Source organism: Hemicordylus capensis, chromosome 6 (genome assembly GCF_027244095.1).
Source record: "Hemicordylus capensis ecotype Gifberg chromosome 6, rHemCap1.1.pri, whole genome shotgun sequence".
Lineage (NCBI taxonomy): Eukaryota > Metazoa > Chordata > Lepidosauria > Squamata > Cordylidae > Hemicordylus > Hemicordylus capensis.
The window spans coordinates 31452174-31466650 of NC_069662.1; the positions used below are offsets into that span (position 1 = coordinate 31452174).

A 14477-nucleotide genomic window follows, 5' to 3' on the forward strand; every position below is an offset into this window, starting at 1 on the left:
TACTCTGGGGTGATTCGGGGGGGGGGGGGCAGATTCAGACCCAAAACAAATAAGTGGTGCTTCAATTTGGGTAAAAATTGAATCAAAAAAATTGATTTGTGCACATCCCTACAAATGACCAGGCTCAAACTATCTTACTTTGGACACACTATCTGAAAATCCAGCTCCCTTGAGAAGACCATTATGCTGGGGAAAGTTGAAGCAAAGAGAAGAAGAGGATGACCAGCAGCAAATTGGATGGACTTGATTATGACAGCAATGAATGCACCACTGGCAGACCTTAAAGGCCAAGCTGAAGACAGATTATCCTGGAAAGAATCTATGTGGTCACTAAGAGTCGACACCAAATTGACTGCACTTAATCAATCAATCAATTAATATATCAGTTGGGCTCTATCAATTTGAACTAAAAGCACACATCTATGCTTGTTCACTTGCAAGTAAATTCCACTGCTTTCAGTGAGACTCACTCCCAAACCTAAATCCTATTCAATTGCTTTCATCTGAATGTATTCATTTTAAAAATTACTCTGACTTGTGCCCAATAGCTCTGCCTGTATGACAGGCTCGAGTTTGGGGTTGGAACTGAAATGCATCCAAAGAGAAATTGAAAGAGAATTTTAGGGTTCTGCCCAAGAAGAATTATCTGAGAATGTTACCAAAATTGTTCCATCTTAGCAATTGTATTTGTTTGTACATTTCTGACATTGTATTTGTTGTGCATGGTATGATTTCTATACTGCTTTTTTGTTCGTGGTATGATTTCTATACTACTTTTCATTAAACTAACCCCAAAGCAATTTACAATATAATTTTATATTATATACAACACACAGCAATATACAACACACAATTAAAATACAAAAAGTACAGATATAACATATACATGTAAATATAATATATCTCTACTTAAATGTTTAAAAACCTGTATAAAGCAGTAACACAAAAGACACAAAGCAGCAGTGTTAAAAATGCACTCATATAAATGCCTGTATGAATAGCCACATTTTTACTTGTTTTCTAAAAACTGTGATTGGACATAGCACCAATCTCATTACTAATATTCTAACAGATAGTTAAACAATGAGTAAATATTTTTAAAGGATCATAGAGAACACAATCCCATATCTCCTATTTATTTTAGTTTCTTGCTGGTTTCCTTTCACAGACTTAAAACAAATTTAAAAACATCTTCATTCTTGAATCGTTATACATTCTTAATGGCTCCACAGCTGTGCTGTGCTGTCATCTCCTTTGTACATTAAGAATGCTTGCGTTGCAGCTAAGGGCGAAACTGAATATTATGTATAGTTCCATAATACTTGGAGGTTTTTTAACATTTCATAAAGAATAAAGCTTCAGTTTGATGTGAGTGTGACACTGGGAGAGGGGAGCTTAACTCATTCACCACATCATCTTTTCCTGCTTAAAAAAACAAAACAAAAAAACCCAAACTAATTTTTCCCTCCACTTGCAAAAAAGAGGTCATTCAAGCAATCAGAAATTGTGTTCAAGGTTTGAGAGTAGTTTGTGCTCCCAGTTTTTGGCTGTGTGAAAGCAAGGTAAGAGGATAACCAAGGTAGGCATGGTAGTGTAGAAGCAAGGTAGGAGGGGACCTGGGGTAGCTTTTCCTCCTACGTTGCTCCCACACTAGAACTTCTAACCAGATTTTCCCCTTAACATGCTTCCACAGAACCAATGAGGCTATTCACACAAGTGTGCAAAACAGGGTGTGAACCACAGGATCTAAGCTGAGAATCTGCGGGGAAAGTAAGTTGAACCCTCCTTCCCCAAGGACAGCCCGCGTGCTTTTCTCACTGATCATGAGAAGAGTACTGCTAATAATAATTGGGAGCACACAAAGCTCCTAAACCTGGGTAGAACACAGCTTTTGATTTTGTGAATGACCTCATAGGCTTTCCTTCCAGCTTCTGGATAGACAACATTCATTTACATATCACATTCATAAACAATCTTTAAACATTCTGATCATGAACATGAATGAGGTTTACAAAGCATCTTGAAGGTTTTATTTATTGCTCCCTTTACTTCTTTGTTCCTCAAGCTGTATATGAGGGGATTGACCAGTGGGGTGAGCAGAGTGTAGAACAGAGAAGACAGTTTCTTCAGTTCACTCAAAGAACTTATGTCTGGTAAGCCATAGACAATTATCAAGGAGCCATAGAAGCAAGAAACCACTGTGAGGTGAGAGGAGCAGGTAGAGAACGCTTTTTGTTTCCCAGTGGTGGACGGGATTCTTAAAATGCTTTTGATGATGCAAATATAAGAGGTCAGAGTTATTAGGAATGGGGGAAGGGTGCCTATGGAGCACACTACAAAGGCTGTTATTTCAACCAAATAGGTGTCATTGCAGGAGAGTTTTATCACTGGGGTAAAATCACAGAAGAAATGATTAATTTTGTTCGGTCCACAGAAACTCAATTTGGACACTAAGTATATGATGGCACTGATCCCCAGTGAACCACTTATCCATGATACAGCAATTAGCTGGACACAAATTCTGCCATTCATTAGCATTGCATAATGCAATGGTTTGCATATGGCTAAATAACGATCATAAGACATGACTGCGAGGAAGTAACATTCTGTACCAGCAAGAAAGCCAAAGAAATAAAGTTGTGCAAAGCATCCACCAATAGAAATGGTTTTATCCCCACTCAGAAAACTGACCAGCATCCTTGGCATGATGGTTGAGCTATAGCAAGTCTCCAGGCAGGACAGATTCCCCAGGAAGAAATACATGGGGGTGTGAAGGTGCTGATCAGTGATGACAAGAAGAACAATGAGGATGTTCCCAGCCATGGTTGCTATATAGATAGTTAGAAATAACATGAAAAGTAAAATGCGTAGATCCTCACGGTTGAAGTCCACGAGAATAAATGCTGCAAGAGCTGTTTGGTTTCCCTTTCCTGCATTGATGATTAGGTGCATCTAAACAACAGCAAACAATTTCAGGATATAATTAGAGATATTATTGCTAGACTTTATTATTGATAGACTCCTTAATTTAAGGCCTATCAGTGGATGGTTGCCTGTCTATAGCGAAAACTGACAAAACAAGCTGAACAAACAAGCCAATGCAATCCCTTTCAGCCACTGGAAGACAGAGGTCATCCACAGAATCAAAATTGGTGTTCTACCCGGGTTTGAGATGTGTGTGTTCTCTCAATATTCTGTTAGGTAGAAACAAGGTTGGAGGAAGACCAGTGTAGAAGTGATTGTGTGGAAACAAGGTAGGAGGAAAAGCTACCCAGTGTGATTGATTTATTCAAAAGATACTTTTAAAAACAGCACTTCTCATCAGGTGAACACCGCCAGAGCAGCTAAAGAGCAGAAATACCAGCTCATGCCAGATAAATGTGATTGCTGGTAACTTGTGACTATTTACTTGTCACTGGTTGTCTGAACCCATCAATACACATTGATTTGGTGTGGGGAACTGGTTCATTTCTATTATGTTTATGAGCAGAGAGAAAATGATAGAGCATTCAGGTGGTACAACTTGTGCAAGGCTGTACACTTTAAGACTGTGTGGGGGCTGCAGATTTGACTCAAACTTTTTTTAAAAAAGCAGACAGTTTATCTGTTAAATTTTTTGGGAAGACTACTAGATGCTAACCATTTTTCTCTGGCTTTCTATATTCAACAATGATTTGTTTTTAAGGAAAAATGAGGAGGCCATTCCAGCATGCATCCTACCCCTAGAGACTGAAATGGCACAGAGTCTTGTGGTGCAAATTAGTAAACAGAGCCAGATATTCAGGTCTTTGACAGGACTTGCAAACTCCAGTGGTCTAACACAAGCCCATAGACGTAGATGCCACCACCACAAAGGAAAATAGGAAGCTGCATTCGATCATTGGTCCATCTAGCTCAGTACTGTCTACACTTACTGGCAGCAGTTCTCCAAGGTTTCAGGTAGAAGTCTTTCCCTGCCCTACCTGAAGATGCCAGGGATTGAACATGGGATCTTCTGCATGCAAAGTGATGCTCTACCACTTATATGCCTCCCTTCCTGGAAGCACGGATGAGATACAGCTGCATCCCTTTACAGCAGGCAGTGTTTGCATGTCAAGGTCCATCCAGATGCAAACCAAGTCAAACACTACTTAGGAAAGAGTACAATTCATGCTTGCTACTGCAAAACCAACACACCATCCTATTCCTTCACATATTTCCTTTCACTTTTCAAGAGTGAATAACTTAGGAGCTTTGAGGGACATAGCAGGGGTTTCAACCTGAGTACAATTCATGCTTGCTACTGCAAAACCAACACACCATCCTATTCCTTCACATACTTCCTTTCACTTTTCAAGAGTGAATAACTTAGGAGCTTTGAGGGACATAGCAGGGGTTTCAACCTTGAGTCCTCAGAGGGTGTTGATTACAACTCCCATCCTTCTCAGCCACAATGGCCAACATCTGGGGACCCAAGGTTTTAAACCCCTGGTTTAGCCACTTAGCTTTTTTGAGCCTGCTCCTTGAAATCAAACTGGAATCCATACCAGCAATACAAATCAAAATGCTTTAGCTTATCAGAGTGTGATGGATCACATCACCATATAGACAGAGAGTTAACAGGAGCCCTTACCTTAAAACCTTAATATCATGGAATCATGATTCGTTGATCTTTACCATACCAATCTCTGTCATGAAACCTCTTCAGCACACATCACTTCTCTAAGATAGGTTACTTAGAAGCCATTATATTAGTGATGATTCTGCATCTAGTGCTTCGGAACTTCCATTTCAACCATTTCCACAAAACCTTACTGATCTCATTCTAGAATGAACACTTGGCTGTGTCTATTGATTTGTGCCTTTCATTGCATTTATGAGTCATATCAACATCCATATTAATAAGCTTGAATAATCTCAGTGGGAAAGAAACATGGAGAAAACATAACATCCAAATAGCAAGGGAAATCTGTGACTCCCCTAAAAATTATTGGTGTATTCTTCTACTTGGAAAATCCCAGTAGGTTTCTTGAGGTAAATAAACATTTCAAGGACCCTGAAGAAATATTTATGAAAAATCCTCTGAGCTATCCAGAGCTGAGGATCACAAGAAAGTATTTGTTCTCCCCAGACCCTAGCCCCAAGAAAACACTGACAACCAAATTGTGGATATAAAGGGCCACAACTTTATTAACCAAATTAATTTGAGTTAGCAGACTGTAGGAGGGTAAGCACTGCACCACCACCCCCGACAGTGCGGACCTTAAAAGACCGGGTTCAGAATTCACAGTCCTGATGGCATCCCAGTACCCTCCTCGATGTCACATTTAGTGTTGATTCTAAAGAGACAGTGAATTGCATTATATTTTCTATATTTCTAAAACATTTCTAGGATATTCTGTCTTATAGTAAAGACCTATAATCATTGTGATATACTACAGTATTTACAAGAGTATCTTGGAAGGTGCATACAGAATGCTGGGAATTATACTCAATTATCATTACATTGATTTTAGTCTTTGACCAGCATAAAGTACAATACAACATATTTAAATATTTACACAGTTTAAATGTATCAAGATTTGAGCATCCTGGAAGATGCATTGGAAGATTGCTGGGAAATTGAGTCTTTCCCAGCTCATTCCCCATAAATTCTGTGGGGAAGATGCTGGGAAGGAGTACAATTTCCAGAGCTGTGTGTAAACCTTTAAAGATAGTGCTCAGCTGGACAGGGATGTGTTATTCTTACACCAACTTCTTGGCCAGCACTGGGGAAAGCACAGCACTATGTGGAGGTGAAAACAAACTGGAGTTTTTCCCAAAAGTTGCTCCCACTTGGATAATAGTGAATATCACTGACCTATGGATTTTTCTTGCTGTAAAAACAAAGATCCCCTTGCCCCAATGCAAGATTTAAGAGATAGAAGAGATAGATTAATAAAATGGGAATTGCAGGATGAATTTAGTTTTGTAAATAGGCAGGGTAAATTTCACTGAGATTACCTCAGAATTTGTTTTTTTTTAATAGTTGTAATAGAAGTCAATGGGACCTTCTTATCACCGAAATCAAATGCAGTTCTTCTGTCTGACACTAAGGATTGGGCAGCAGCACAATGACAGCTTAAAGAACTGAGAGGTAATTCTGAAGAAGTGTGAGGGAGTCATTGTTTGCCAGAAAGACAATAAAGGATGGGGGGGCAGGAAGGAAAGGATGCTTCAATCTTGGGCAATCTTACTCAGAAGTAAGCCCTTATGAACAAAGAGGGACTTGAGCTAAAATGTCTGGGATCCTTTCATTTCTACACATCCGCAGTCATGTGCACGTAGTGCCTTTGCATTGTTTGTTAGTGTGTTTGTGTCGGTGGTTTTGTCTCTTTGTACACATTTGTTTATGTTTCTGTGTGTTCTGTAAGTGTGTGTATGTTTCTGTGTATCTGTGTTTGAGATTGGGCAATGCATATGTACACGTGCATATGTACATGTGTATGTGTGAGCAGAGATGCATGTTTGTGTGGGTGTGCGTACACAGATGCATGCATGCATGCGGATGTGACCAGATGTGTGTGCATTCATGATCACACACTGTTTAAATATTTGTATCAAAAAGACGATGATATTGAGGTTCTCTATTTTCTCCTGGATTTTAATAAATTCTACAAAGCATCTTAAAGGTTTTCTTTATTGCTTCCTTTACTTCTTTGTTTCTCAAGCTGTATATGAGGGGATTGACCAGGGGAGTGAGCAGAGTATAGAACAGAGAGAACAGTTTCTTCAGTTCACTCAAAGAACTCATGTCTGGGAGGACATAAACAATCATCAAGGAGCCATAGAAGCAAGAAACCACAATGAGGTGTGATGAACAAGTAGAGAATGCCTTTTGTTTCCCAGTGGTGGATGGGATTCTTAAAATGCTTTTGATGATGAAAATGTAAGAGGTCAGAGTTATTACAAGTGGAGGCAGAGTGGCTAAGGAGGAGACTATGAAGGCTGTCATTTCAACCATATGGGTATCATTGCAGGAGAGGCCTATCACTGGCATAAAATCACAGAAGAAATGATTAATTTTGTTGGGTCCACAGAAACTCAATTTGGACACTAAGTATATGATGGCACTGATCCCCAGTGAACCACTTATCCATGATAGAGCAATTAGCTGGACACAAATTCTGCCATTCATTAGCATTGCATAATGCAATGGTTTGCATATTGCTAAATAACGGTCATAAGACATTACTGCTAGGAAGTAACATTCTGTACCAGCAAGAAGCCCAAAGAAATAAAGTTGTGCAAAACATCCATAAACAGAAATTGATTTTTCTCCAGTCAGAAAACTGATCAGCATCCTTGGCACGATGTTTGAGCTGTAGCAGGTTTCTAGGCAGGACAGATTGCCCAGAAAGAAATACATGGGGGTGTGAAGGTGCTTATCAACGACCACCAAAATAACAATGAGGATGTTCCCTGCCATAGTTGCAATATAGATAGCTAGAAACAACATGAAATGTAAAATTTGTAGATCTTCAGTATTAAAGTCCAGGAGGATAAACTTGGCAGGATCTGTGTGATTTCCTTTTTCTGGCTTGATGATGAATTGCATCTGAAGAAGAAGAGACAGTTGTAACATATTAAAGATATTTCTTGCAAGTATCAGTTTATTTCAAAATATATCAAAAGATGGTTGCCTGTGGGCAAAATTACACAACAAAGGTTAGATATGAGACTAGAGTTGGCTCTATTAAATGTATTTTCGGGAGCTAATTTGGCATTATTGTCTAAGGATCTTATAGTTTTTATGTTAACTGTGGCTAGATTATCCATCGCACAATACTGGAAGAATAAAACTATGTCTTTGACATCTTGGTACCAGTCTACGTGTCATATTGCCATATCTGAAAAAAATGACCTATATTATTTGTCTTTGAGTGGGTCAAGCTAATTCTAATGATTTTTTAATGATATGGTCAGATTTTATTCTGTTCACAAATCAAGATAATTTTAGTCCTTCTCCTCCATCTAATTATTTACATATCTGGAAGGATGGTTAATGGATGTCATTATGTATCATTTTTTAATTATTCATGTTTATGTATTGTCTTATTAAAATAATAATTAAAAAATTGATGGTTGCCTGACCATAGCCAAAACTAGCAAAACAAATTAAACCAACAAGCTAATGCAATCTCTTTTAGTTATTGGAAGATTTTGCATGCACATCACACCAAAACTTCATTTCTGCTGAGAGAGAAGAGGAACAAATTAAGGGAAGGGGGGCAAAGGTTGTATGAGGTTTACAACATTCAACACTTATTAGTGGTATTCCTGTGATAAATAACATTTGCCACATAATCCAGTGCATTTTAAATCAGAATTAAGTCCCACATTGTTCAATGGGATTTCATTCCTCATAAATGTGTTTATAATTGCAGCCATAGTTTCTCAGGGTTAGGTCACACAACTAGCACACAATTTTCTGAGGAGTGGCCAGAGCCTTCATGAGCACTGAATGGCAAGGCTTGTGTGAAGGCAACATTTTCTTAGTGTGCTGCATGTGACAAAAACATAATAGTATGAGAAGATGAAATGCAAGGGATTGGTGTTGCTTTTTTGTGTTCACTACATCTCCCACATGCAAGCTCAAGTTTGACCAATACACCAGCCACACAAAAATAAACATGCACCTTCCCACCCCAACTCCAGTCAGTCTAGGTTGTATACAACAACTTGGCTATCATTCTCTGGCAGTAGTTGGAGCTAAGTTCAAATTTTAGTAAAGAGAGGATGAAGAAAAGCTCTATTGACTATCATATCACATAAGGGTTGACTCAGCCTTCCATCCTTCCGAGGTCGGTAAAATGAGTACCCAGAATGTTGGGGGCAATATTCTAAATCATTGTAAACCGCTTAGAGAGCTTTGGCTATAGAGCGGTATATAAATGTAAGTGCTATTGCTATTGCTATTGCTATAATTGTGTGATTTATTTAGTTAAAAGATACCTTTCTTACTGTTCATCAGGTGAACACCTGCAAATCAGCTACTAATAATTAAAACACTACAATCTATCCAAATCCAATAACTTAAAAACTGCAAAATTCACATACAAACAAGCCTATCAGCAGAAAAGAAAAAATAGCCAAAACTGGATATAACTCAGTATTTCAAAGGCATGCGGGATTCACAGGATGCTCATCTGATGTCCAACGGGCACCTAGTGACCTCTCTGGGAAGAGCACTCCAACATTTAGAGGCCACACTCCTCTGCCTGCCTTACTTCTGAAGGCAAAGGGACCCCAAAAATGTCTCCAAGGAAGATCTTAGTAAGTACTATGCCATTTTTCCTGGTGTCCTTAACATGTTCGCATTGCAAGTGATCTAGGGCCTTAGAAATTAACACCAGCACACTGAAATAAACTTGGATCAAGGTGTCTCATAGTACAAAAAACATACATGCTATCTCACTAACAGATATGACTCTTCTAATCCTATTAAGGATTAGCATCATCCTGGAAAGGTTTACAAGTTCAGAAATATTAACCATTTGAATTCTGTGCTGCTCTCTGACGAGTTTCTACAAAAAGGATAGAGATATGGCCTCCTAGGAAATGCAAAGATTTGCAGTGAGTCTTTCTTGGATCATTTTAATCATGTATCAAGTTGTGTGTGGCTGATGTACAATCATGAGTACCTAAGGAATATAAGCAAGCAGCAGACTTGAGTGAAGGACTGGATAGTGATGTCCGAAATGATTCAGATACAAAACTATTTGTACTCAAATCCCCTCTCATTTCCTACCAAAGAATCAACTCTCAGAACAACTCAGACATTGAACATAGCAAAACCCAGTGCCACTTGTCATTTGGGGGTGGTTGGCACCCTATGTGCACTACACCACAACCAGCTCTGGGCCACCCTAGTGTTCCACAAGTGGAGTTGTAGGGCTGCTGAAATTCCCCATTGTTCCCTATGGAGAAAAGATTACAGATGTGCAAACTTCAGGAAAGAAATTAAAATCGCCCCTTTCATCAATTTCTTCAAAATCTGGGTGCTAGCAGGCACTCTTTGGGGCACTACCACCTGACCCACTCTTCTGCCCCTGAAACCCCTTTGCTGCCCCAAATCTGCCACAAAGTCATGCCAACTTTAAAAAAATCTAAAAACACCCCTTTGTCCATTTTTAAAAAAAATATGGGTGGAAGCTTCCTTTCACCCATTGGGCACTACACCCACCAGAATCCACTCTGGACAACTCTGGTGCCCCCCATGTGGAGCTATAAGGCTGCTGAAATCCCCATTATTCCATATGGTGAAAAGCTTAAAGATGTGCCAACTTCAAAAATTCTTTAAAAATCACCCCTCTGTCCAATTTCTTTGAAATTTGGGTGGTAGCTTCCACCCATTGAGCACTACAACCCACCCCACTCTTTTCCCCCCAGAACTTCTTTTTGCCCCAAATTTATTTGAATTTGAATTTGGAAAATTTGAGTACTAATTGAATCTTGGGTGATTGGGGTGGGGGGGTCAGATTCAAACCCAAAACAAATCAGGTGTGATTCGATTTGGGTACAAATCAAATTTTAAAAACTGATTTGTGCACATCCCTAGGACTGGTTCAGTTATATTGTGCCCAAAGGTGGAGGAGAAAAAACGCATTAGAGTATTCAGATGGTACAGCTTTTGAAGAGCTGTACCATTTCAGACTGTATATGGGGTTGCAGGTTTGAATTACCACATATTAGCAGGTAACGTGGAACCATTGGTCCAGTGGACGAGTGGATCCACTTCACCCACACAACCCTCCAGTACAAATTCAGACGTAAAAGAGAGCAGGGAGCCTGAAGTCAGTGAGACTGCAGGGAGGAGGGGGAATGGCTGTGTGTGCTTCCTTCTTTCATGAAGGATTGTCAGCACAGCCAATCACAGTCAAAGAGAAGCAAGAGCTTCCTCCCTCAATTCCAGTTTCCAAAAACACAGTCTGTAGTACCGCATTTGGACATATTGCAGGCTGTGTTCAACCTCGTGTTGGGGTGGTGAATTATTTGCTATTCAGTGTCCAAAAATAAATTACTACTACTACATTTGGATGTAACACAGGCCGCATTCACTCTCAGGTTGGGATGATGAAACTCACTACAACCTGATGGTTCAAACTGGAGTTTGAAGAGTGGAACCTTGGGCCACTTGCTTTGTGAAACCAGAGTTTGGAGCAGGTGTCCTGCATTTGGATGGTCAAGTTTGGCAACCTCCATCCCTTTCAACTCTGGTTTCACATTATGTACAAATGTGGCCAGGTTCTATGATTTAAGAGAGAGAGAGAGAGAGAGAGAGAGAGAGAGAGAGAGAGAGAGAGAGAGAGAAGCTTTTGTGTTCAGTAAGTTGAGAACAATGCTAGACTTCAAACATTTTTCTCTGTGTTTCTGGTTTCCTCCACATAGGAAAGATGTTTTAAAAACAAAAAATAAGGAGGACTATTCCAGCGTGCAACTCATCCCTAGAGTCTGAAATGGCAGGGTCCAGTCAGTTACAGATGCTTTAAATGTGATTTTTTTTTTAATGCTCTCAGACTTCCAAGTACTCGACTGAGTTCAGAAATGATTGTGTCAATGCAAAGACAGAAGGATTTCCAAGAAGCATAGATTAGAAAAGAAAGGAGTATAGGGGTGTGTGTGTGTGAGAGAGAGAGAGAGAGAGAGAGAGAGAGACAGACAGACAGACAGACATCTGGGTAACAATTTGATTCCTTGTAGAGGTAGCTTATACATAGAGTCAGGTGTTAAGGAAAAGGAGCCTGGCTTCCTTCCTTCCTTCCTTCCTTCCTTCCTTCCTTCCTTCCTTCCTTCCTTCCCTTCCCTTCCCTTCCCTTCCCTTCCCTTCCTTCATTGTGTATTTACTTAGTACATTTATATACCAGCCCATTAAAAAAAAGTACCGGGGTGGTTCAAAATATCTATTTATATATTTCTCCTGGGTGTGCCAGGGAAAATGTGTCCCAGCAGCCCAGCTGATTGGCTGGCACCCTCAGGAGGATGAGAATTGGCCGCTGCGAGCCATGGCCACTGGTGGGCCCGGCCTGGCGATTGATGGTGGTTGCAGGCCCGGACTGGCCGTGGCGAAGCGGTGGCGGGCCCAGCCAAGGGCCGAGGTGGTGAGGCGGGTGGCAGGCAGGCAGCAGGGGGTTGGCGGCTGGCCCCAATACCGGGGCAGAAGGTGAGGGTGGGGGAGAGGTGGCTGGCCTGCTGCTGGCCGCAAAGACTAGCTAGCGGTGGCAGCGGGCACGGCAGTCCGCGGAGGCGGCACTTGGTGTGGTGGGCCCACCAGCGGGACAGACCATGGAGGCGGCTCTCAGCCAGGTGCGCTGGCCAGGCCAGGAGGAGCCCGTGGGAGACTGGGGTGGGAGGGAACCAGGCGGCGTGACTTTCCTGTTCACCGCCCAGGAGGAGGAGCAGTGGCGGTGGCCTGGTAAGTAGAACTTTTAAAAATGCAGGGGGAGGGGGAGGGCAAGAGGGAGGGGGAGGGGAGGGCAAGAGGGAGGGGGAGGGCAAGAGGGAGGGGGAGGGGAGGGCAAGAGGAAGGAGGGAGGGGGAGTGGAAGGGGAGGGCGAGGGAGGGGGCAGGGGGAGGGGGGCAAGAGGGAGTGAGGCAGGGGGAGGGGGAGGGCAAGAGGGAGGGGAGCAGGGGGAGGGGAGGGCAGGAGAGAGGAATAGGAGGAGGGGAGGAAGGGCAGGAGAGACTGGGGCAGGAGGGTGAGAGGGAGGGGAGGGGGAGGGAGAGGGGTGGGAGGGGGAAGGAGGCCATGAGAGAGTGGGGTGGGAGGGAGGGGAAGAGAGGCAAGAGTGTGGGGCAGAAGGGAGGGAGGGAGAGTTGGGCAGGAGGGAGAAGGGAACAGCCAGCTCCAAAGAGCGCACAGATGCTCTGTGCGGTTTGGCTAGTAAAACCATTAAAACATTAATGTTATTGATAGCCCAAATGTTATACTCAATTCAGATCTTCCCTACAGGTAACTTTTCTATATTGGAAGCTGTTCAGGCGGGCTTCCTTTGGACTATTTTTCATCTTCCTAAATGTGTTTCCAGTCCTGCCTTACACCTTGAATCTGGCGTGATTAGAGTTGAAGCCCAAGCATGGTTATTTCTGATTAATCTTTGGCTTAAACTCCACACCCGCCCCTTGGGCCTTGGGCCATTACTGTTGGAAGCTGAATTCCAGTCATCCTGGCAAAAGAACTCACAGGTCATCCTTGGTAAGTGTGGGTTCTCATGGCACTATCTGTCACCTTTAACACCTGATGCTGCTAAAAAGATAGTTAAGCAAAGAGTGCTAGATATGGAGAAACAAAGAGAACTAGGTTTGATTACTGCAATGAACACCTTAGGCAGTTTTTCAAACTACCCTCAGCCAGCAGGATATTTAATATGCCTGACCACTTTCATAGAAGAGCTTTCTCACAGGCATGCTTTAATGCATTACCTTCTGCGATGCTAGAAGGGAGGTTTAAGGGAATTCCCTTAAGGAACTGGTTATGCCCTTGTGGCACTGGAGTTGTTGAGTTGGTAGCACACGTCCTTTTACACTGTGCTAGGACTATTCACCCTATATGGATAGAACCTCTTTTAAAAGATATACTGGGTTATTCTGATGATTATCATGTATCTTATTTTTTAATGGATCTCCACATGAGGTTACAGAGCGGATTGCAAGGTTTTGTGCTGCGGCACGTAAAATGAGACTAGATATTTATCGAGATATGAGCCGAGATATGTATGACCTTGCTACCTTTGTAACTCAGTTTTATCTAATTTATCCTTTTGATGTTGTATATTTTTACTGTATTGTATTGCATTGTTTTTATTCCTTGTTTTTCTTGGTCATGAGCCGTAATAATGCATTTGATTTTGATTGATTTTTTAATTAACATTATTGAAACAATTTAAAATACAATAAAAACTCTCAAACTGAAGCTTTAAATAAAAGACTGGCTAAACAGGTATGTTTTTAGATCCTTCTTTAAAAATATTCAGAGATGGGGAAACTCTAATTTAATTAGGAAGTGTGTTCCATAGTCCTGGGGCAACTCTAGAAAAGGCCTGGTTTCTAATCACCACCAACCAAGTCAGTGGCAACTGCAACCAGACTTCCCAGATGATCTTAACAGATGGTGGGGTTGATGAAGAAGAAGGCACTCTCTTAAATACCTTGGACCCAAACCATTTAGGGTTTTATAGGTAATAACCAGCACTTTGTATTTTGCCTGGAAACTTAAAGGCAACCAGTATAGGTTTTTTAAAATGGGTATAATATGATCTCTTTGGACAATCCCGGAGACCAACCTGGCTGCTGCATTCTGTACTAATTGCACTTTCCAAACTGTGTAAAAAGGCAGCCCAATGTGATTTGATTTGACAGCCTAGTGATCTGAGGGCAAATAAACACATAGGCACAGATTCCATGTCCTTCACATAATGTACTTCCTCTCACTCCTTCGGAGTTAACAACCTAGGGCCCTT

At 41.4% G+C, this 14477-nt stretch overlaps 2 protein-coding genes across 2 annotated transcripts; both read right to left on the reverse strand.

The window, feature by feature from the left end:
- Positions 1-1989: 1989 nt before the first annotated feature.
- On the reverse strand, positions 1990-2952 carry LOC128331188 (olfactory receptor 10A4-like). Its single transcript, XM_053264539.1, has one exon. It carries the CDS (start codon positions 2950-2952, stop codon positions 1990-1992), a length of 963 nt encoding a protein of 320 aa, XP_053120514.1.
- Positions 2953-6622: 3670 nt separating this feature from the next.
- Positions 6623-7603, reverse strand: LOC128331189 (olfactory receptor 2AP1-like). Its single transcript, XM_053264540.1, has one exon. The coding sequence runs from the start codon at positions 7601-7603 to the stop codon at positions 6623-6625; it is 981 nt and encodes a 326-aa protein (XP_053120515.1).
- Between the last annotated feature and the right edge of the window lie 6874 nt (positions 7604-14477).

Coding starts and splice junctions, on each gene's coding strand:
- LOC128331189 (XM_053264540.1), bottom strand. CDS start 7,603: ATGTTACAACTGTCTCTTCTTCTTCAGATGCAATTCATCATCAAGCCA.
- LOC128331188 (XM_053264539.1), bottom strand. CDS start 2,952: ATGCACCTAATCATCAATGCAGGAAAGGGAAACCAAACAGCTCTTGCA.